This window comes from Mustela nigripes, chromosome 12, assembly GCF_022355385.1.
Source record: "Mustela nigripes isolate SB6536 chromosome 12, MUSNIG.SB6536, whole genome shotgun sequence".
NCBI classification, from domain to species: Eukaryota; Metazoa; Chordata; class Mammalia; order Carnivora; family Mustelidae; genus Mustela; species Mustela nigripes.
In genome coordinates, this window is record NC_081568.1 from 42,546,695 (window position 1) to 42,567,545 (window position 20,851).

Here is a 20,851-nt window from a genome sequence, read left to right on the forward strand (position 1 = left end):
TTTCTCTTTCAGAATATCCCAGACCCCAGCCGCCTTCCCTTGGTGGCACCCTGGAAGACCTACCCTCTGTTCTTTGGCACAGCCATTTTTGCATTTGAGGGCATTGGGATGGTAAGAGTTGCACTGTGATGACCTGTTGCTCTTGGTGTCCTTGAGGTCTGCTTGACAGAAGGCTGAGGAAATGTTATTAGAAATTATCTTCTGAAACTTACTGGCCAGTTAATGACCAGCAGTTCAGGGATTCCACAGGAATTTCCTAGCTGTAACTTTTGAGAAAATAAATTGTATGTGATTTAAGAACTTTCACATTCAAACCCCCTGTGTTGCATAGCCATCCCTGTGTGTATAATAAGCAGTAATACATGGCAATTGGGAGTGCAGGGTCTAGAGTCAGACTGAGTTGGGGTGAGTCCTGGCTCTGCCAAGGAGTAGCTGTGTGACCTTTATAAGAATGTAACTTCTCTGAGTCTTCATTGTTTGCTTCTGAAAAGTGAACTTAATGATTAGTAGTTGTTAGGATTAAATAAGATACGCATGAAGTGCTTCATGTAGTCCCTGACATGTAGTGAGCATTCAGTGATTTTTATTTCTATTAGTAATACTGTTGATTTGGGGGCACCTGGGTGACTCAGTGGGTTAAAGCCTCTGCCTTTGGCTCAGGTCATGATCCCAGGGTCCTGGGATCGAGCCCTGCGTTGGGCTCTCTGCTCAACAGGGAGCCTGCTTCCATCTCTCTCTCTTTGACTGCCTCTCTGCCTACTTGTGATCTCTGCCTATCAAATAAATAAATAAACTCTTTAAAAAAATACTATTGATTTTTTTATTAAATCAGTAAACGCACAAATTATCTCTCTGTCCTGGAACATTGATGTACCGTATTTTTTTGCGTGTAGATAAATAACTTTAGCCTTTACTCCTGGCTTAGCTTCCCCCATCATTGCTGTGATTTCACCCAATTCTTCTCCTTAAGGAGAGGAATCTGCCACTCAGTTGTACCTAATTTGATTTTCATTTATATTTTTCATAGTAAAGGTCCAGAAGTCTTCTTTGAAGAAAATCATTGATTCTGCTGGCCAAGAGCTTAGGAAAAGGGAAGATAATTTTCCTTTCATAGAATCTTTTTATCCTCTTTCAATTTTTCTATCACTTTGTATACTTTTAAGAAAACCTAGAAGCTGAACACATTTTTTTTTTTTTTTTTTTTTTTTGTCAAAATACTAAGAAATTGCCCTGGTGGTATTGATGGAATGGGTTAAGTCTCTAACATCATAGGGGAAGCTTTCTGAGTGATGAGTGTGTAAATTGTCCTGAGTTTTAACACATTTCCCTTTGCCCTTTCTTGGGGGTTTTTAGTGCCCAGGAAGAATGTCTCCCCTTGATTCACAAACACAAATGTTTCCCTGCTGCGGGTGTTGAGGCCTGAAATGGCCCATCCTGCAGCAGTCAAAAAGAGGCCCCACGTAGGTGGGACTAGAAAGAAGAGATTGAGTCAAGATTGGGAAGCTGCCCGGAGACCCTGGGTTCTTAAGGAGCATTGTACTGATGAGGTCGTTTTCCCCTAACAGTGCAGCGCAGAAGTTCTTCTTTGCATCATTTCATCAGCCAAGGCTTAGAAATGGAGTCACTCTATAACCATCATTACCTGTTACTTCAAGGTTTCTCTCTGTTTTCTATTTTTATAAGGGAGAAAACACTGCTGTTCTGACTCTTAGTTTGGACTTGAGGGCTGTTGTGTGTTTCCAGTGAAGGGCTCCTTCTTGCTGTTTGTTTATTGTGCTCTCTCTGTGTTTGTGCCACTGGCCCAGGCCTGGCAGATGTGGAGATGGGCTGCCTTTCCTCTGGCTCTCTAGACTCTCCATAAAAGGTAATGGAAGGAAAGTGAACGGTTTCTAACTGGATGTGGTTCAACCGTAGCTTGAGACTCCTGAGTTGGGGAGGGGGTGCGGTGCTGAGGCCCGGTTGGAAGTGCAGAGCCGTGGCCTGGAGCTCCAGCACCGGCCCTATGGCCGGCCCGCAGCATTTGCCGGGGTGCGTCTGGCACAGACCCACTCTGCCTCATGGCCGCAGGTGTGCGAGGAAAAGGAGTGTCACGACAAGATCAAAAATGTTTTGTGAGGCAGCTAGACATTGCTCTGCATGGCTTTTCCTTGTCAGCCATGCCAGATGCGGTTGATAGCAGGTTGTAAAGCTTGTCAGTCACGCCTTCTGTGTTCCCTGTTCCTAAAGGAATGAGTCTTCAAAGGGTCCTTTGCTTTGCTTTGGAATGTCCTCTGCTGTGAGGGAGAGGGCAGCAAGGTCAGTGGTTTGGAATAGAAATCTGGAAAGTGGATTTTCTTGTACATTTTGCGAGCCTAAGTCTCTACATCCTCTAACTTGTGACACCCTCAGTGCCCCCATTTCTCTGACTCAGAGGTTTAACATGTCACTGCTGGCATCTGTCCTTTTGGAGGTATGGAAACAGTCTCTGGGCATTAGAGTGGCAGTTTCCCCTGACCTCCGTTTTGCATTCTTTGGACTGGTTGGCAGAGCTGTGATCTCAGACAAGGTCTGTTCTCCATTGTGCTGGGTGGGCAAGACGCAGCTGCTGTGTGGCTGTGCCAAGAGGCAGAGAGCACCCCCAGTCCATGGGGACCCTGGAGGAGGAGTTTAGAGCACCAGCCTGAGTAGGAGTCCTGGGGCCCAGTCCTGCCTGCCCTCGCCCTCAGGACTTCCCTCTTTCACACGGGAAGCAGCGAATATCCTCCAGCTCTGAGGAAATAACTTGCCTTTATTTATGTCTTGTAAAGATAGATGTGCTTTTGGGGAATCCTGAGGATAAAGCATTCTTTTTCTGAGGAGATTATAATTTATTTTGGCCATTAATGTTACTTTTTCCTGTGTTTTCTCTTCTCTCACTTCTCTCATAGGTTCTTCCCCTTGAAAACAAAATGAAGGATCCCCAGAAATTTCCACTCATCCTGTACGTGGGAATGGCCATCATCACTGCCCTCTACATCAGTCTGGGCTGTCTGGGGTATCTGCAATTTGGAGCTAATATCCAAGGGAGCATAACCCTCAACCTACCCAATTGCTGGTATGTGGGGGAGGATGGAAGCCTGGGAACACTGGGTGTTTTTGCTTTTTTTAGTGGGTCAGAATGTGGATTTTCCTCTACTTATACCTTGAATCAGCTCACTGCACTTGAGCCCACTGCTGTCACCCCCCCCCCCGCCAGGCCAGCATCATCCCTCCTTGGCTGCCCACTGAGCCTTTTGACCATCCACTATCTCAGTCTCGCTCCTCCAGACCTGTTCTCGCATTACCTGTATGAGCCATCTCAAACTCAAGTCAGCTGTGCATCCCTTTGTTGAAAGCCCCGAGGGACTTTCCTGTGCTCCTCTTATAGAGGCGAAACCTTTAAGATACCTATCAGTCCCATTCCGCCCCTAGCCCTACCTGCATCTCACTCCTACTTGGCCAGGAAGACTTAGTCTAGGAGTCTTTTTTTTTTTTTTTTTTTTTTGAGAAACTTTTTCTGCTGTCTTACCCACAAATTCCCATCTAGGTCAGATACCCCTTCTCTTCTTGTGGGATCCCATTCAGACCCTAGCCTAAATCTTATTCCGTAGTACTGTAATGGTCTGTTTACCTTGTCATCACCCTACACAGTAAGCTCTGGGAGGGCAGGGCTCCAATGCACCCCAGCATGTGGCACAGGGCCTGGCACATGACTATCACCCAGGGGATGTCTTCTGAATGAAAAGGAGGACTGAACATCTGAGCATCTTATGAACATGGAGATGCTCTCAGGAGGCAACTGGCGTTGAGAGGACAGAGGTGGTCTGCCATGTCCAGCTCTGTGGCCTTGGGCACGTCACAGCTGCTTACTGCCTCAGCTCCCACTTCTGGGAACTGGGAATAGTCATTTCTTCCTGCCGAGATTGTCACAAAGACCAAATGCTATGCATGAGAAAGCACTTTGTAATACTCTTCCAGTGCTCTCAGATGGAGAACGCTGCCCTAAGCTCCCTGAAAATCTGAGCCTGGAAGGGCCAAGTATCCCATCAGTTCACCTTAAACATTCCAAATACGGTGAGAGGAGAGCATATTGGCTAGGCTCCCAGCTCCTGTTGTGCCTCTCCCATGGCCGTCACTGGCTTGATTTGCAAGTGGAGGCCTGTCACCATGGATGAGGTCTTGTGGGGAGCCCTTCTGTATCTCCCTTTTCTTGGCTCTTGGTTACTGTGTTGCAGGGCAACGCTGAGACATACTGAAATGCTATCTAAAAAGGTAGCTGTCAGAGCATGTGGGTAGCTCAGCTGGGTGAACATCTGCCTTTAGCTCAGGTCATGATCTCAGCGTCCTGGGACTGAGCCCTGTGACAGGTGCCCTGCTCAGCGGGGAGTCTGCTTCTCCCTCTCCTTCTGCCCCTCACCACCACTCATGCATTCTCTCTCTCAAATAAATAAATCCTTTAAGAAAAATAAAAAGGTAGCTGTCACAGGGTGTGTCTGAAGCAACAGTTCTCTTGAAGATTAGAATTTCATTGTGGAGGGCCGCCGAGCAGACACGGAGAAGCTTGTTGAGTGCCCTGGGGATCAGAAGGACCTTTCAGGTTGGCCTGATTGACCTGCCTAGGCATGTTTTTAGAGCGCCAGTCAGACATTGTGCAAGGACAGGTGGAGAAAATTGAGAAAAACATTTATTCAGCAGTGCTGCTGGTGTTTAGCACAGGACACCCTAACCAGCAGGGGTCTGGGGACAAGATCTATGGGGTGGCCAGCCAAGTGGTAGCCTTGCAATGGGCTCTTGTTTTCAGAAAGCCTTTCTCTTTCACTCTGATGCCTGCTTTTAAATTTCCAAATGTTCCTGTCCTTTCAAGAGCCAGGTGGTAGCTTGGCATAACTGAAGATAAATGGATCAGCAGGAACAGAAGCAGCCCACATAATCCAAAGCCATAGATAAGCACCTGTCTTCTTTCCTCTGATACTCCGAACCCAGCTACTCTAATCTTTCCGCCTCCACTTGTGTGCAATTTATTTAGCCATCCCTGCAGGTGACTATCCTGCTTCCAGACTTCCTGGCACTCCAGAAGGCTTTGGTGTTGTACTGAGTTTAATTATAGAGCCACCAGCTGATTTTTCCAAAGCCTTTTTATTATCTATTCTGGGAGCAAGTAAGACCTTTTGTCAAACTCAGCCTCTCCCAGGGTGTTCTCCTGTTTATAGCATAAGAACATCTTCTAGGTATTAAGTTCAACCACAGACTATACACAATATAATTACCACTTTTAAATAGATTTCTGATGAGGTGGGGGGAGGCCCATGTTCTTTGCTGCCTAATGCATGAGGGTCCTGTTTGAAATGGAGCTTTGGTAAGGGGCAGAGTGACTTTCCCTTTTAATGATCGTGTCAGATCCATTAGTACTTATGGATCAGATTTTTAAAAAATATTTTATTTATTTATTTGGCAGAGACACAGCAAGAGAGGGAACAGAAGCAGGGGGACTGGGAGAGGGAGAAGCAGTCTTCCTGCTAAGCAGGGAGCCTGACATAAGGCTCGATCCCAGGACCCCAGGATCACAACCTAAGCGGAAGGCAGTTACTTAACGACTGAGCCACCCAGGTGCCCCCAGACTTGTTTTTCTACTCTGCACAGTCCTAGGCTTGAGATAAGATAGAGATATCGGATGATGACATCATGGTCTCCCCGAGAAGCCTCATGTGAAGCCGCGGTAGGGAGACAGCCACAGTGGAGTGGAAAGATGGGATATATTCCTGCTTCTTGGCTGTGTGGTCACTGTCTGATTCTAGGGAGCACTGAATTGGAGGGGAAGGATATAAAAAGCCCTGCTATATTTTAATTGTTTTAATTTTTGAAAATGTATTTGTCCCTGGTAAAGATTCCAAATGTGCAAAGTGTATACAGAATATGTTTCTTCCATTGGCCTCCACGGAGTCCCTGGTGTTACAGTTCCCCATTTCTGAGGGAACCATATTACCAGTTTCTTGTATTACCTTTTGGAGATGTTTAGAGTATGTAAGAATGTCATATGTCTGTGTGTGGGGGGGGGTTCCCTTCTTTTTTCTTTTTTTGGGGGGACAATTTATAGCACACTGTAGACACTGTTTCCTCACACGTTTTTCACTTAATAGTATATCATGAGCTAGTTCCATATCAGCACCTATAGTTCTGCCTCCTACTTTTTAATGTCTAGGTGGGACACTAGGATTTATTGAACTAGTTCCCCACTGGTTAACAATTTAACTGTTTTCAGTCTTTCATACTTAAATAATGCTGCAGTGACATATTCTGAATGTCATTTTTTTGTGCACATGTGCAAATATATCTGCAGGATAAATCCCTAGACGTGAAATTGGTAGGTCCTAAGGACCACATGCATTTTGACTGGGAGAGATATGGCCACTTCACTGGAGACCGTTGTGCCCTCTCGCTGCTAGTGCACGTGGAAGCCGAGCAGGCTTTTGAATGTTTTGGCTCTCTTCCCAGGCTGTACCAGTCGGTCAAGCTGCTGTACTCCGTCGGCATCTTCTTTACCTACGCCCTCCAGTTCTACGTCCCAGCTGAGATCATCATCCCCTTCTTCGTGTCCCGCGTGCCAGAGCATTGGGAGCTGGTCGTAGACCTGTTCGTGCGCACTGTGCTGGTCTGCATGACATGTGAGTAGAAGACAAGACACTTTGTTTGTTTGCTTTCCCAAAGGGCACCCAGTGCCCAGGGCTTTCTTGAGCGAGAGCCTGTTGGAATGACACAGTTGTAGTGTGTGAGCAGGAAAGTTGGCCTGCTGTCTCAGGTGCAGAGTTGAGGCCCAGGAAGGTAGTGAAGTGAATTGATTATATATATGTGCTCTAAAGGATGTGGGAGTGAGAAGAGTAGTTTATTTGTAGATACAGCATAAAATACTACGGCGATGATCATAATTCATAGCAAAGTTATAAAATTACTATCCCATGTCCTTGCGAAAAAGTAAGGTAAAAGTCTAAAGAGAGCCATTTCACTCATATGCATATGAGTGTGGGTTATTTGATAGCAGGTGCATGTTTATTTGTGTTTTCAAATGATCATTTCCCAGTGTGACAGTCTGTTCCCTTAGATTTCATTTTGAGCCTCCATGATACTGCTCTAGACATTTACTTAGTGTGTTTCTTAGAAAATCTGTATGGATTAACCTAGGTATTTGATTTTTTTACATTGTGTTTTATTCCTCCTCCCGGACTACACACCCAGGAGTGTGAGTTAAGAAGCAAGATGTTACTCTATTTGCGTTGGTTGAAACCAGTATAAATTTTAAAACAAAAATAATTTTTTTGGTAGCTTCTGTGACTAGATAGAATAGAGAACCCCTGAATAAATTGGTCTGTAATATCTAGTTTAAATTTCTAGGAGATTTGCAACTTCTTTCCAGATCGAAGTGCTGGAATCTAGATTTCACTTTCTCACTATGTTTGGCTTTCTATTTTATTTTTAAAAACTGTATCATTTTGTAAGAAGAAATATATTGGTTTATTATATTGAGACTTCCCTGGGAACTTCTTAAATTATCCAGTCCAAGCCTCTATATTTAGAATAAACATAGGTCTCTATGATTTTAAATTTAACCAGAATGGAGTGTTGTAGGGATAAATGATGTGAAGGTTGTCTATCATTTGATCATAGTCTGGAAAATCAGAAGTGACTTTATGGGTTGGCTGCTAGAAAGAGGAGGGCGGTAGAGGTTGGACATGGGGAATAGACTAGTGCCTATTCCAGAATGGACCTCTTCAAGGAAACAGACGAGTGCCTATCCAAGAATGGACTTCTTCCAGGAAAAGGACTAATACCTGTTCCAGATGGGCTTCCTCAGGGAGACACACTAGTGCCTGTCCCAGGTGGACCTCCTTGAGGGGATAGCCTAGTGCCTATCCTAGAATGGATTTCTTCAAGGGACATCCTAGTGCCTATCTCAGAAACAACCTCCTCAGGGAATAGACTAGTGCCTATCCTAAAAAGACCTGCTTTAGTGCCTGTTCCGGAATGGACTTCCTCAAGGGAACAGCTTAGTGCCTGTCCCAGAATGAACCTCCTTAAGGGGACAAGCTAATGCCCATCAGAGAAGGGCCTGCTCAGGGGAAGCAATAGTGCCCATCCCAGAATGACTTCTCTGTAGAACTAATATTGCTTATCCCAGAATGGACTTCAAGAGAACAGACTAGTACCTAACATAGAATGGTCTTTCTCTGGAAAATAGCCTAGTGCCTATTCCAGGATGGACCTCGTCAGGGAATAGCCTAGTGCCTCTCTCAGAATAGACCTCTTCAAGGGGACAGTCTGGTGGCTATACCAGCTATAGGAACTGAATAGTGCCTATCCCAGAATGCATCTCCTCAAGGAACAGACTGGTACCCATCCCCAAATGAACTTCCTCAAGGGAACAGACTAATGCCTGTCCTGGAACAGATTTCTTCAAGCCACTGCAATTCTCTTTCTCATTGTACTTCAGGGATGTGGGTGAAGCTGGTGTCCTGGATCTTTGTATGCAAGGAACTTCCTAGAGCTAAGAAACCGAATGCCTTCCCAGGACCTTCTGATTTAATGTTGGGCAGCATTCTGTCTAAGGATTTGTTACAGGATGGGGCTGTGTAGGAGCCAGGCAGAGGGTGGACTGCTTGGATTTGCCAACTCCAGCAAGTTGATGACAGCCAAAAATCTCACTTGTCCTTGTATGTAACCTCTGTTTGGCAGACCTTCTGGCCCTGTCTAGTCTAACCTATAGAAAAAGCTTACTCAGCAGCTAATCCAATGCCCAGAATTACCCATAGAGCACTGTTGCCCCTGAGCAACTGAAAAGGAAAGAATGTGATATACCTTGCTTTTCCAGTAATTTGCCTCAATGTGTGCTAAGGTACTCTGGACTTTGCTCCTGTCTTCTGCCTGCGGCTCATGATACTTTGACTCAGGTATATATATTTCTCTGTGAATGAGTCGCCTCTAAATGTTGAAGAAACAGCTTTCCTATGTACACAGTGTTCGTGATGACAATCTTTGGTTCTCCTGTTCTGGACTTCAAAGAGTGCTGGAAGAAAGGATAGAGGTAGTTCAGATAATTGGCTTTTTTCAAAGTGGTTCCTCTAGAGAAGGTAGGTCTGTTTAGGTAAAATGTGCTCTAACTGCCTAGATGCCAACTTCTCCCTGCCCGGATTGCTGGGGCAGTGACACTGGGCCTGATTCCTCTCCTGGCCCCATTTTTTTCTCAAGCCTGGCTTAGCCTCCAGTAACATATGTCTTGCTTCCTGCCAGGTTTCTTTCCACTGTGCCCCATAGGAGCCAGCAGTCTCTGATTCACAGATCTCATGCTTTCCTTAGATGTCTCTTGGTTTTTGCTTTGCTTTTCCTGACTCTGTCTGGGGATTTCATCTCCCCTAGAGAGTGTGATGCTCAAAGGATACAAGCTGGTTTTGATCTTCAAGCTCACCCAGTTATTTTCTCCTTCTGTGATCTGTTGTGACTTAGCATTGCACGGTCAGCCTATTAAATGATGCAGCCTCTTCATCTGTGAGCACTTGGGCTTCTTTTACCTTCCCTGGAGACTTTGAAGTGATTGTGGGATTGAGGAGAGGCATTTCACTATGACTCCAGTTTAAATGTATTTATGTGAGTTTGTTTTTGTTTTTGTTTTTTTCTGTGCTTTCATATCTTTTCTGCATAAGGTTAATTGGTATATGATTTTATTTTAGGACTTTGCTAGAACTGATTGTTTTCAGTTTTACCTGTAAATTTTAATAGCAGGTTGTTTTATTGCTATTTATGGTGTTTTCTTGTCCTTTTCCCCAACTTTTCCTCCTCTTCCTCACCCTCCATCTGCCATGGGGAGCTGGGGAATTTGGTCCAGACCCTTTATTTTTTATTTGTAACTCACCTTTCTCTCTACTCTCCACCATTCCCCAAAGACTGCTGTGTCTGCTTTTGGGTGCTTAATTTTAGACTGTTGGAGAGGAGGGCAAGGGGGAATATGTGTGTCAGGAAACGTGCTCATTTTGTTGTAACTGCATGTGAACGGTATTTATTTCCGGCCCATATGTTTGCATTGCACTTAGCAGATCACCTGTGTGCAGAGTTTGTGTAGGAGGAGAGGCTGGAAGAGGCTGGCTCCAGGGGGAGTTCAGAGGTATAGGAAGAGTAGTTTCTTCTGGTTCCATGAGGCATTAACCTGTCCTTTAGGGCTTTGTGCTAATTCTCTGTGGCATTTGCCACGTGAAACATCTTACTTCAGTGAAGTACAAACATTTCAAAAACCTATTGTTGAAGATGTAATAACATAAAACCATATCAATTAAAAAGCTTGTTTGGACTGGAATGCATAGCTGTAGAACATTCCAAACAGCCAGACCCTATCAAGTATGAAGCTTCCAGGTCCACACAGAATAGCTTCTCAGCACTTTTGGCTTCTCACACTTCTCCATCCTGCAGCTGCAGAGACAAAGGGCAGCAGCGTTAATGAAGTGTGCACTGTGGGCACCCCATGAACCCTCCCGAGTGAGGCCTCAGGTTCCTCAGCTGTAAGACATGCAGGCTATCTGATTGCTAAGTCTTCTCTCAAGTCTAAACCGTGATTCTGCACAACTGCTTCGAGCCTGATTTTCAATTTCTACCAAAATATTGCTCAAAAAAGAAAATTAATATAAAAACATTTCAAGAACATCTAGATCTGGGGTTATTGAGAAAGAAATTCTGAATATCCCACTGACTTAACAAAATGATTTTTTTTTTTGTATTTTATCTTCTGTGTTACTTCTCATGGGTGCATGTTGCAATCATAGTATACACAGAACTTTGTCTTTTGTTTTTTTATTTTATATTATATCATGAATATGTGTATCCTTCATGAGCATTTTCATGACCACATGATATTCTATTCTATTGGTGCATTGTATTCACTAAGCTACTCTTTTAGTGTTGGACATGGAGGTGGGTTTTTTTTGCTTTTGTACTTTTTAATTTATATTCCCACTAAGTGAGATTATATATTGTGTTCAATACTGGTGTTAATTTTTAAGGTAGATTTCTAGACATTTTAGAATAACACAGGTAGGCTTCAGCAGCATCAGTCACAATGAAACAGCAGAAAGAGCTTCCGGGCACAGGGCTGTAGGTGTCCAGCGTATTTCTGTAAGTGTATGTTTGTTCTCTTAAGTGCTTTGTCTTCTCTAGTGCATAAGTCAGCTTTTCCTTTGCTGGTCTAAAACCACAGGCTCCAGAATCCCAATGAGTTCCTTCTCTGAACGTGGTCATTTGCCTTGTGTTACCTCAGCAGTTAAAAGATCGTATTTTTAGTGTCTCTTAACCCAAAGGGAAGATGTTTTGTAATACCATTGGGGCCCTCTTGACTAATCACATGCGCTGTCTGAGTTGTCCTCAGTCCCCCGTTGCTGTACATGCGACAGCCAGGCTGCTGAAGAGGGTGGTAACTTGCCACGTGGGAGTGTGCTATCTTCCTCTTTGTGTGGGGTGTTCTTGTGAGGGAACAGGGAGAAAACAGGGGCAGATATTCCTGGTTGGCTGCTTCCTCAGGTCTCCTACTTTCTTTCTCTTTCTAGAGGGCTTTAACTCAGAGTAAAGACATTTAATGCTACAAGAGGTTTTGGTTGCTCCCACATCTTTCCTAAGTACCTGATTCCTGTCTCTGGAATTAGCTAAAACTCATTTGCCACAATTTGAATGGGGGCAAAACAGGTACCCTTGCTATTTGAACCCTTGGGGCTACTTGTGCTAATTTGGTTGGCTCTTCTTGTCTACCTCTTCTGCCAGCATGTTAGTGGGAGCCTCCCAATTCTTGCTTCTCCCCAGCCCTCCCCCATTATCTTTCTCCAGGGTCAGACTTTATTTGGGGTTCAGTTGTGTTTTCTGGTCCAGCTAGGATGGGAAGTCGGCTTTCCCTTTGTATCCTGTGATCCTGGCTTTAAGAGAAGAGAAACGTTTAGCCGCTTTTAAAAGATATTTTTGTTAAGCAAGCTTATCTTGTATGTCCTTTGTAGCAAAAACAAGGACAAGTTTTTAGATTGCTTCTAAAATGTCATGATAAAGTGGAACATCTCTAATCTGAGAGAAGATTCTGATCACACAAGCCTCTGTTGCTGTTTCCACTTAATTCTTATCATAGAGTTGAGCACATCTGACCTCATTAAGTCATATCATGAAGTACCATCTGTCCTTCAGGTTAATGTGAGGGAGGGGGATGGCAGACTCAGAGCCAGGAGGGCCTGGGCGGGTCATCCAACTTTTCTCCTCCTTCAGCTCATTGTTTCTGATAAAGGTCTCCCTTCTCTTTCTGATAGGCTAGAGCATTCATGAAGATGAGGGGCTGGCACTGGAAGAATAATTCACTTCAGTGGCACAAAACCAGGCAGGCTGGAAGCTGTGTTTTTGGCACAACCGTGTGTCCTAGGAGAGGAATCCCTTTGTTCTGCTCTGCCACCATTGAGCGGTACATGGTGCTTCCCAGTTGACAGTGAGTTAAGGGACATATCCCAGAATACATTCCTAGGTGACTAAACCAGCATTGTGCAGTTCCTTAACATTTCAGAGCTGGGTGAGACTTCAGTGACCATCCAGTGTTAGTAGAGTCACCTGACCTCATGGGTGACCGAGCTGAGGCTCTGAATCATGAGCTCACTCATTCTAGGACTGGTGGTTGCATTAGCTCACATATACGAAGCATTCGTTGTGCACTTAGTACTCTAAGTTCTTTATGTGAGTGATCTCATGTGACCACCCCTATTCCGCAGTAGGTTAAGTAACTGGCAGGTTAGTGGTAGAGCTGAGACTGGAGCCCAGGTTCTGAGTCCAAAGCCTACGCTCTTAACTACCTTCCTGTACCAGCCTCTCCTAGGGCTCGGTGCTGATTGCTGCCTTGGTGCTATTGCCACCCCACTACTCACTTGAATTGGTACCATGGGAGCCATCACTGTGAAGCTGACATTAGGCAGACGCAGACCCAGATCCCAGAGAGGGCAGGTGTCCTTTTCCAGGTCACACAGCAGACCAACTCTTGAGCATTTGGTTGTCCATGATGAGAAAGCCATTTTGTCATCAGCTTTTCTGTATTCTTAACTTTCCTCCAAATTCAACCCTGAAGATCTAAGGGATATCACCAACTCTATTTAGAAAGGGCTAAGGGCTGAAGCAGACTATGTTTAACTTGGAGGGCAAGTTAAAAGCCTCTACTTTTTGTGGACTTTCTGAAGGCTTCAGAACAGTGAAGATGTTAATGGATACTTGCCATTATGGTCAGAAGTTAGAATAAGCATTGCCCCCAGGCTATAAAACTGTGGCAGAGGCAGATCTGAGACTCAGCATCCTTGTATTCCCTTTTGTCGTCAGACTTCAAAACCCTTGTCTTACTTCCTTTACAAAGCAGAAAGAGGTCAGGGCTGATTGTATACCAATTCCCTGCTGAATGATTACCATTAATACTCTATGAGTGTTAACGGTTAATATTCTGTGTTAACAGTTAATACTCTGTGAGTATTAACGCAGCATTTGACTCCTCCCATTCTTCTGCTCATCAGGCAGCTTCCCTCTCTTCCCTCCTGCGGGTATCATTTTGCATTTTCTTAATCATCAGCTCTGTGACGTGACTGTACCAGGGACTTGACGTCGTGGATTCTAGTCTCAGGTCTGTCACTTTCTGTCATTTAACCTCTCTGGGGACAATCATAATGTTGTAAAGTTATGTACCCATGGATATGAGGCAGATTCAGCCAACGAGTGGCTGCTTCACAGAGCTGTCTACCAGACACTAGATGTTCTGCCGTGATGGAAGTGTCCTGGGTCTTTGCTGCCCAGGACTGTAGCCATTAGGCACAGGTGACTGTTAAGTCCTTGCAAGGTGGCCAGTGTGAGTGAGGAACTGAATTCATTTAAGTTGGCATAGCTTCAGAGTAAACGTGAGACAGGATATGAATCTATCCCTCCCTTGGTAAATCTTGGATCCACATGCCTCTCCTCTTACTGTGGGGAGTGCAGTTCCAGTTTAAAAGCAATCGCTTCTCATCAAACCTGACTTCTAAATGCAACCCTGTCCTTTTGTCTGTAGCTTAGCCAAAGAAACAGTGATCAGTGCAGGAATAAAATTGACCTGAGGGTAAGACTGGCTGCCTTTGACTGAGGTGTTCTGGAAGTCTCACCACTGTGGTGCCTTCCCCAGAATGACTTGGCTACATTTGCTTTATGAAATGGAGTTGAAATGGAAGCCCCCACATAAGATGTACCTAATGGGAATCATTGAGGTCGGGGGTATCCTCCGGATCCCCGTCTCAATGCTAAGGACCTCCAGTTGAAGCCTGCAGGGAAGACAGTTCATCAAAATATATTTGATTACTAGTGAGCTAATGATGCACTTTTCATGGGCAACAATATGTATACTAGCAATGATTATATGAACTATATTCGGAGCCTGTTGTATGCCAGGTCTGTATGAAGTGCCTGTGTCAAGTCATTTCATCATCTTGATATCTCTGTGACACAGGTACCATTTGTATCCTCATTTTGCCAACAAGAAAACTAGGGAATAAATAGGGGGTGTAACCCCCCCCCCATTGTCACTCAGGCAGAGCCAGAATTCAAACACAGAACCTAATTCCAGAGCCCATAATCCTCCATAAACCTGTGAAACATTGGCCTTCAGTTCTTTTCCCCACCCCCTCCAGTTGGAAGCTGAGTCAGATGGGAACGGTGGGATCAGTGGGCACTGGAATAAGTGCAGTCAGGGAAGCCTCCTCCCCATCGTGGGATGGCGGGCAGTCGTGCTGGGGTGTGGAAACTGATGGGATTTCCTAGTGCAGCCACCCTTCTTCATCACTGCCACCTCCCTCACAGACCTGCCTGCCTAGGTTTCAGGCGTGGGAGCCACTAGCTTCTCCTGGAACAGGCTTGGAGTCATTGTGGGGGGCCTGGCTCCTCAGGTCAGCCTGCACACTGAAGTGCTTCTACTTGCCCTGCAGGAGAATGCTCTGTGAAATGGGATTTATCGTGATATCATTCCAGAAGGATGGCCACCCCCATTCTGTTCCATATCAGTTAAATGGAGATGTTTGTGTTGGAGGTACTGTCAGTGTTAGGAAAATGACCAATCACTCCGAAATAGGCCACCTCCCTTTATGCTCCAGCCTCTTTCCTCTGGTAGGGACCACACAGCCCTGGAATGTAATTTTGTTCCTTTGCTTCAGGAAGATGGAAGTCATGTCCTGTAGCAGGAAAAGCTGGAAGCCAGGAGATCTGGGTTCCAGTCCCCGCTCTGCCACCTTACAGGGAGAACCAGGTTGTTCCATACCTGTAGGCATTTGTTTTCTCATCTGTAGAATGAGAGATTGGACTGGATAATGTGTGAGTTTCTGCACATTTTTTCCATTAGTTTTCCATTAGAGAAGAAGGACACTTGCTAAATTTGCTCAACAGTGAGGAGGTCTCCAGCTCTGGGCAGTCTTGAACCGGCATGTCCTCTCTCCTACAGGCATCTTGGCCATCCTCATCCCCCGCCTGGACCTGGTCATCTCTCTGGTGGGGTCCGTGAGCAGCAGTGCGCTGGCCCTCATCATTCCGCCCCTCCTGGAGATCACCACCTACTACTCGGAGGGCATGAGCCCCTTCACCATCGCCAAGGACGCCCTGATCAGCATCCTGGGCTTCGTGGGCTTTGTGGTGGGGACATATGAGGCCCTCTACGAGCTGATCCAGCCCAGCAATGCTCCCATCGTCATCAACTCTACCGGTGCCTTTGTATAGCAATTTGGGTGCATTCCCTGCAGCTGCCCACCTCACTCACCCTGTGTGTTCCCCAGCACCTGGCCCTAGAGCCTCGGGTAGGGGCCAGGCTCTGGGGAAAGGCACGGTTGCTGTCGGGGAGCCCCTCCACCTGATACCTCAGTATCTGGGCCAGGCGGGGCCGAGGGCAGGAGAGAGAGTGGGTAGTGGATATGCAGAGGTCACTCTTAGTGGCCGGGCCATCCCTGTTCATTTGTACTTAATTTAACCCAGAACTTTTCAACTTTTTTCCCTCTTGATGTCTCCTCCCTCACCTGTCCCCCCTTCTGACCCACCTTACCCAAATTATTCCTGTTGCACAGCTCACTTTATTTAAAAATCTTAGCACCTCCCACCTCATGTTTTCTCCTTCCCAGGCCCAGGCCTGGATTAAATGAGTGGGAACCCCTACTCCTTATAAGGCTGGGCCTATCTCTTTCTCAGACCTCTCCCAAATATTTTACCTCAGTATCCTCCTACCTATTCAAGTCTCCAGGAGGTGTCTGGAACTACCTAGTACTTTAAAACCAAGCCCCAAAGCTGGAGCTTTTAATCTTTACTCTCTCTGGCTTGTGACCATCGGCAACACCGTATGCGATTTCCTCACTTGGGTCACAGTGTTATATTCTTAGTTGCTTTAGCTTCTGAAAGATATCAAGTGCTGCCTAAATTGAAAATATTTATATTTTATTTAAAATTAGCTTTTGTTTGTAGACTCTGTCTCTAGATCTGGGGTTATTGTGACTTGTTCCTTCCTCAGTAAACTTTTGCTAGGCTTCTCCTGCTGAAAAGAAACTTGCTCCAGGAAACGTGTGCTTAGGTCCTCAGCACTCTTGGCTGAGTACCCCAAAGGTTTTAATCAGGATCATCTAAATGTGTACCTCTGTGGGGAGACATGCACTCTGCCTCCCACTGACCAGTCTGATTTCATACTGAGAAGATATGAAGGACTCAGGATCTGTTTGCCAACGCACAAGGCCAAGGAAAGGATGGCCGAGTGGGATGTGCTTCTGTCCATAGGAGGCTTCTAAAGTGGTCACTTTGTGCATTCAGGCCTGTTTTTCAGCCTCAGTTCCTGACAGGCACAGGGCATGGTAGCATTCAGTTGCCAGCATGTCAGGAAGACACTCACACTTTGCCGTGTTTGAGGAGATGAGGCCAGTGTGCACAGAGAGCATTAAATTAAGTTCAGAGAATTAAGAAGCAGCTGGTCTGACACTATGTGTGGTGCTTGGTTGTTTACAATCAATGGGGGCCGGGCAGAAGCAGTGCCCCGTCCCGAGCTGCCTCCATGACCTAGACTTCTAAAGGGAACCACTTGGTAGGGACTTCGGTCCCCTGTGTTCTAAACACTAATTGTGACCCCGTCCCTCCCCTGCATGCCTCAGGGTTGGCTCACCTCAAGATCAGCCTTCAGATTTGGGAACAAACTGTAGAGCAAGCAGAGAAAGGTGCATTGCCTTGCTTTTGGCTGCCTCTTCTCCCCTCTTGGTGTGAGAACTATTTTAGGAGGGCATTCATTAGCTCTCTATCCCCTGAGCTCTGTGTGTGTGTGTGTGTGTGTGTGTGTGTGTGTTCATACACGGAATAGAGATGCACTCTCCTCCACCCCATCCCCAAGCTCTTGCCTCCTTAGAGATGCATTCATCCTGCAAGTTAGAGAGCAGCACAGCTTCATCAGGGGTCTTTTTTTCCTGTGTTTTCGCCAAAGCTTGTAAGGGCTGTGACCCTCCCCCCAACCCTAGCCCTAGCTTTTTCTTTCTCTTCTTTTCCAAAGCCACATTGTCATTGCAGTGATTCCCAACCTACTAATAATTTATTAACTTAGGGAAACGTGATCAGTTGTGACTTGATCTCCCTTAGGAGAATGATACTTTTCACCTACCCTTTCTGTGGTCACCAGCAAGTGTTTATATGACCAAGGCTCTACCTGGAGGTGGCAGCTAACCTGCCCTATGAAGCCTCAGGCCTAGAAGTTACTGAAGTGGGTTCAAGGATTGTCCCCTTCTGTGTGCAAGCCCCTGAGAGTTGTTTGCAGTGAGGAGGCGTGTGCCAGGAGAAGGATCAGATGTGTATCCTGCCCGCAACATCTGTGGTGGAGGCTTCTGTGACTCAGGGAGCTGCTAGAGGCCATCCTTTCCACAGGGTAGTAAGACTAGACCTGAGGACTGGGCAGTACAAAACTGTGGTCCCCTGGCCCCAGGTCTTTGCAAAATGCAAATTATTGCTTCAGAGTCCCTGGCCTGGGAAATGTAATGTGCAGGAGAGATGGCACTAGCTTTGGGGCTTCTGGAAGCTAATTTGGCATGGCCTTCTTCCAGTTTGTTCTTTTTCCTGAGCTCCTGCTGCTTCAGAAGACTGAGGCAGGGTGGATCCTGTAAGTGGGCCTTTCTGATTGTGCACTTAGGTGTCAAGTAAAGGGTCTACTAGAAGGTGAAAGTGAGAGGAAGCCCTTTTGCTTCTCAGACCTCTGGGCCAGCTCAGGGAAGCTTACTCTTCTGCCCACGAGGCTTCTTCAGTCAGGGAGCCTGCCCTGGTTTCTTCCCACTGCTCATTAGGAACCAACCGTCCAGCTTCTGCTTGTGCCCTGCTCTGATGCCTTGTGAAAAGGTCCCAGCATAAACAGAAGTCTCATCAAGGAACAACAGAGCAAGGTTCTCTGGAGTGTGAGGCTGCATCTGTGGGACCTAAGGCAAAACGTGGGATTTTTTTGGCCCTGTACTGTTAGGCCTGTGTCCCTCCCCCGGGCTCCCCAGTACAGCCTCAGATTTCCATTAGCCCTGAGGTAGCTTCTCCAGGCCCCCTGTTCCTTCCTATAAATGCTGCTGTAAGGAGGTTTCCAACTCTCTGTTGGCAACATATCTCCCCTTCCATGTAGGCATTTGCTGGGAAGAGCATGATCTGGCATCTTCTGTTTACTTTTCCTAGAAGTTGTCGCCATTTACAAATGTCATTATTTATATTGTGCTGCTGTCCAACCGCTAGGAGCCCTTCAGCTGCACAGACGCTGGCCAGACATATGTGAATGTGTGGTGGGTCTTAGCTCAGTACCTGCAGCTCCCGCCCTCCTGCTCTGCCACTCACCTCTCCGGCCAAGTTCATTGGCTGGTGCTCACTACGTACTCTACCCCCATGAAAGGTACAATTTGCCATTTTTTCAGTTGTCTTAAAGTGATGATCCAGAAAGGAACATTAGGAAATCTGTCCCCCTTACCTGTTCTCCTGGCTTTGTTTTCCTTCTCAAATGTCTCCCTTCCTAAATTGTAGAATATCATCTCTGTTTGACACTACATAGTCACCTCATGATTTTTGGAAGTGCAAAATCTCACTTTATGTCTGTTTACAGCTCTCTCTATTCACTCATTACTCACAGCCAAGGGGTTCTTATCCGTGGTTTTATTGCGTAGCTGATCAGATATTAAGGCAGGCCCCAGCATCGGCCCTGATCAGAACACGAAGCTACTTCCTGACAGCAAAGACACAAAGTGCCAGTGGCACAATGTGATTAGGGAGTCGGCTCCAAGTCTGCCTTAGAATTCAATTTTCCAGAGTACATTACAAATCTCCAAGACCATTAGGGGAAAAGGAGAGGGTGTGGTTTGTCTTTGAAATCATGGTCAATACTTTTAGACAATTTAATTAATCCTGCTGTTTGCAAGGCTGTTTTCTCTGACAGCATCAGCTTGTGATATTTCTTCCCTGTTCTTTGTACCACTGGGCCATTCTCAGGCCAAGGGATGTAAGTGGTGCTGATATGTGGTTATCAGAGTGGGGAGTGGGGGACGTGGGCAGAGGGTACCTGTTTTAAGCCATGTTCTTTTGTTTAAATCAAAGTGATGGTGGGGAAGCTGTTTTGTTTTAGTGAACAATAAAACTATGTAACTCTCTTGTAAACCATGACAGTGAATGTGGTAATAAGAGGGATACCATCCCCAGGTCTTGGTAACCAGACAGTACCGCATATATTATCCTGTGTATATGCCTTCATGAGTGTCTGTTTCTCGCATGGTATGTGTGTAGAAATGTAGACAATGCAGGAGCTCACAGAAGAATTTGTTTTGGGTTCTGCACGTGGATCATGTGTTAAACTTTTCTTTTATCAATAAATGAATTTTATTTTTTATTTTTGAGAGGCTGCGGTCTGCATCTTTGTTTTTGCCCTTTTTTTCTTTTTAAATATCACTTAGATCTCTTTACTAGATCTTAGTAGGTCAAAATGTTTGTAGTTTTGTGTCACAGAGTTCATCTGGGGAAGTAGTGCAAACAACAGAACCACTTATGAAATTGAGAGTTCCCTAGAAAGGGGCCAGGTAGTTGTTTTTCTGTTAGACAATCCTGCTTTTCTTGAAAACTTGAGTAGGAACTCTCAGCCCTATCTGTGTGTATCAGATGACCGCACGTGACAGAGATGATGGTTAGTTTCACATGTTAACATGGCTGGGCTCTAATGTTGAAAATTAGTCAAACATTTAGTCAAACACTAATCTAAGTGTTGCTCTGAAGTTATTTTGTGGATGTGTGGCTGATGTCTCCGATCAGTTGCCTTTAAATAAAAATCTATCCTCATAGTGTGGGTGGGCCACATCCAATCAGTTGAAGGGCCTTAAGAGGAAAATACGTTTCAGTGAGGAAGAAGAAATTCTGCCTCAAAACTGCAGTATCAGCTCCTGTACAAGAATTGCCAGGTTGTTAGCCTGCCCTATAAATCTTGGACTTGCCAGCCCTGACCATCACATCAGCCAGTTCTTGAGATCCCACCCCCTCCATGCATGTGTATATATTTGAAGTACAGAGATTGATTTCAGGACAGTGGAAGAGATGACTTCTGTCACTCCTGTCCTGTTGTCACATTAAGAGGGAAAACAAGACCACCTGAGCCACCCCTTAGGTGATCTGAAAGCCAATCATGGGTGGCTACTGAATTAGACTCATAGAAAAGCAGAGGCCTTGAGGCACACTACTGAAGTACAGCACTCTACAGAGAGAGGAAGGCAGGGAATGTATTATGACTACTTCTGACTATCACTCTTATTTCCGCAACTGGGGGAGGGGGTGTCACAGGGATTCAGTAACT

At 45.6% G+C, this 20,851-nt stretch overlaps 1 protein-coding gene across 1 annotated transcript in view; it reads left to right on the forward strand.

Moving 5' to 3' along the window:
- The window catches only part of SLC36A1 (solute carrier family 36 member 1), a 45,961-nt gene extending 26,054 nt beyond the window's left edge, over window positions 1-19,907 (forward strand). Inside the window, exons 8-11 of the mRNA XM_059417193.1 lie at window positions 13-111; window positions 2,907-3,073; window positions 6,490-6,659; window positions 15,488-19,907. Coding sequence (XP_059273176.1) covers window positions 13-111; window positions 2,907-3,073; window positions 6,490-6,659; window positions 15,488-15,759 — 708 coding nt within the window. The 3' untranslated portion in view covers window positions 15,760-19,907. The remainder of the gene's footprint in view (window positions 1-12; window positions 112-2,906; window positions 3,074-6,489; window positions 6,660-15,487) is intronic.
- The last annotated feature ends 944 nt before the right edge of the window (window positions 19,908-20,851 follow it).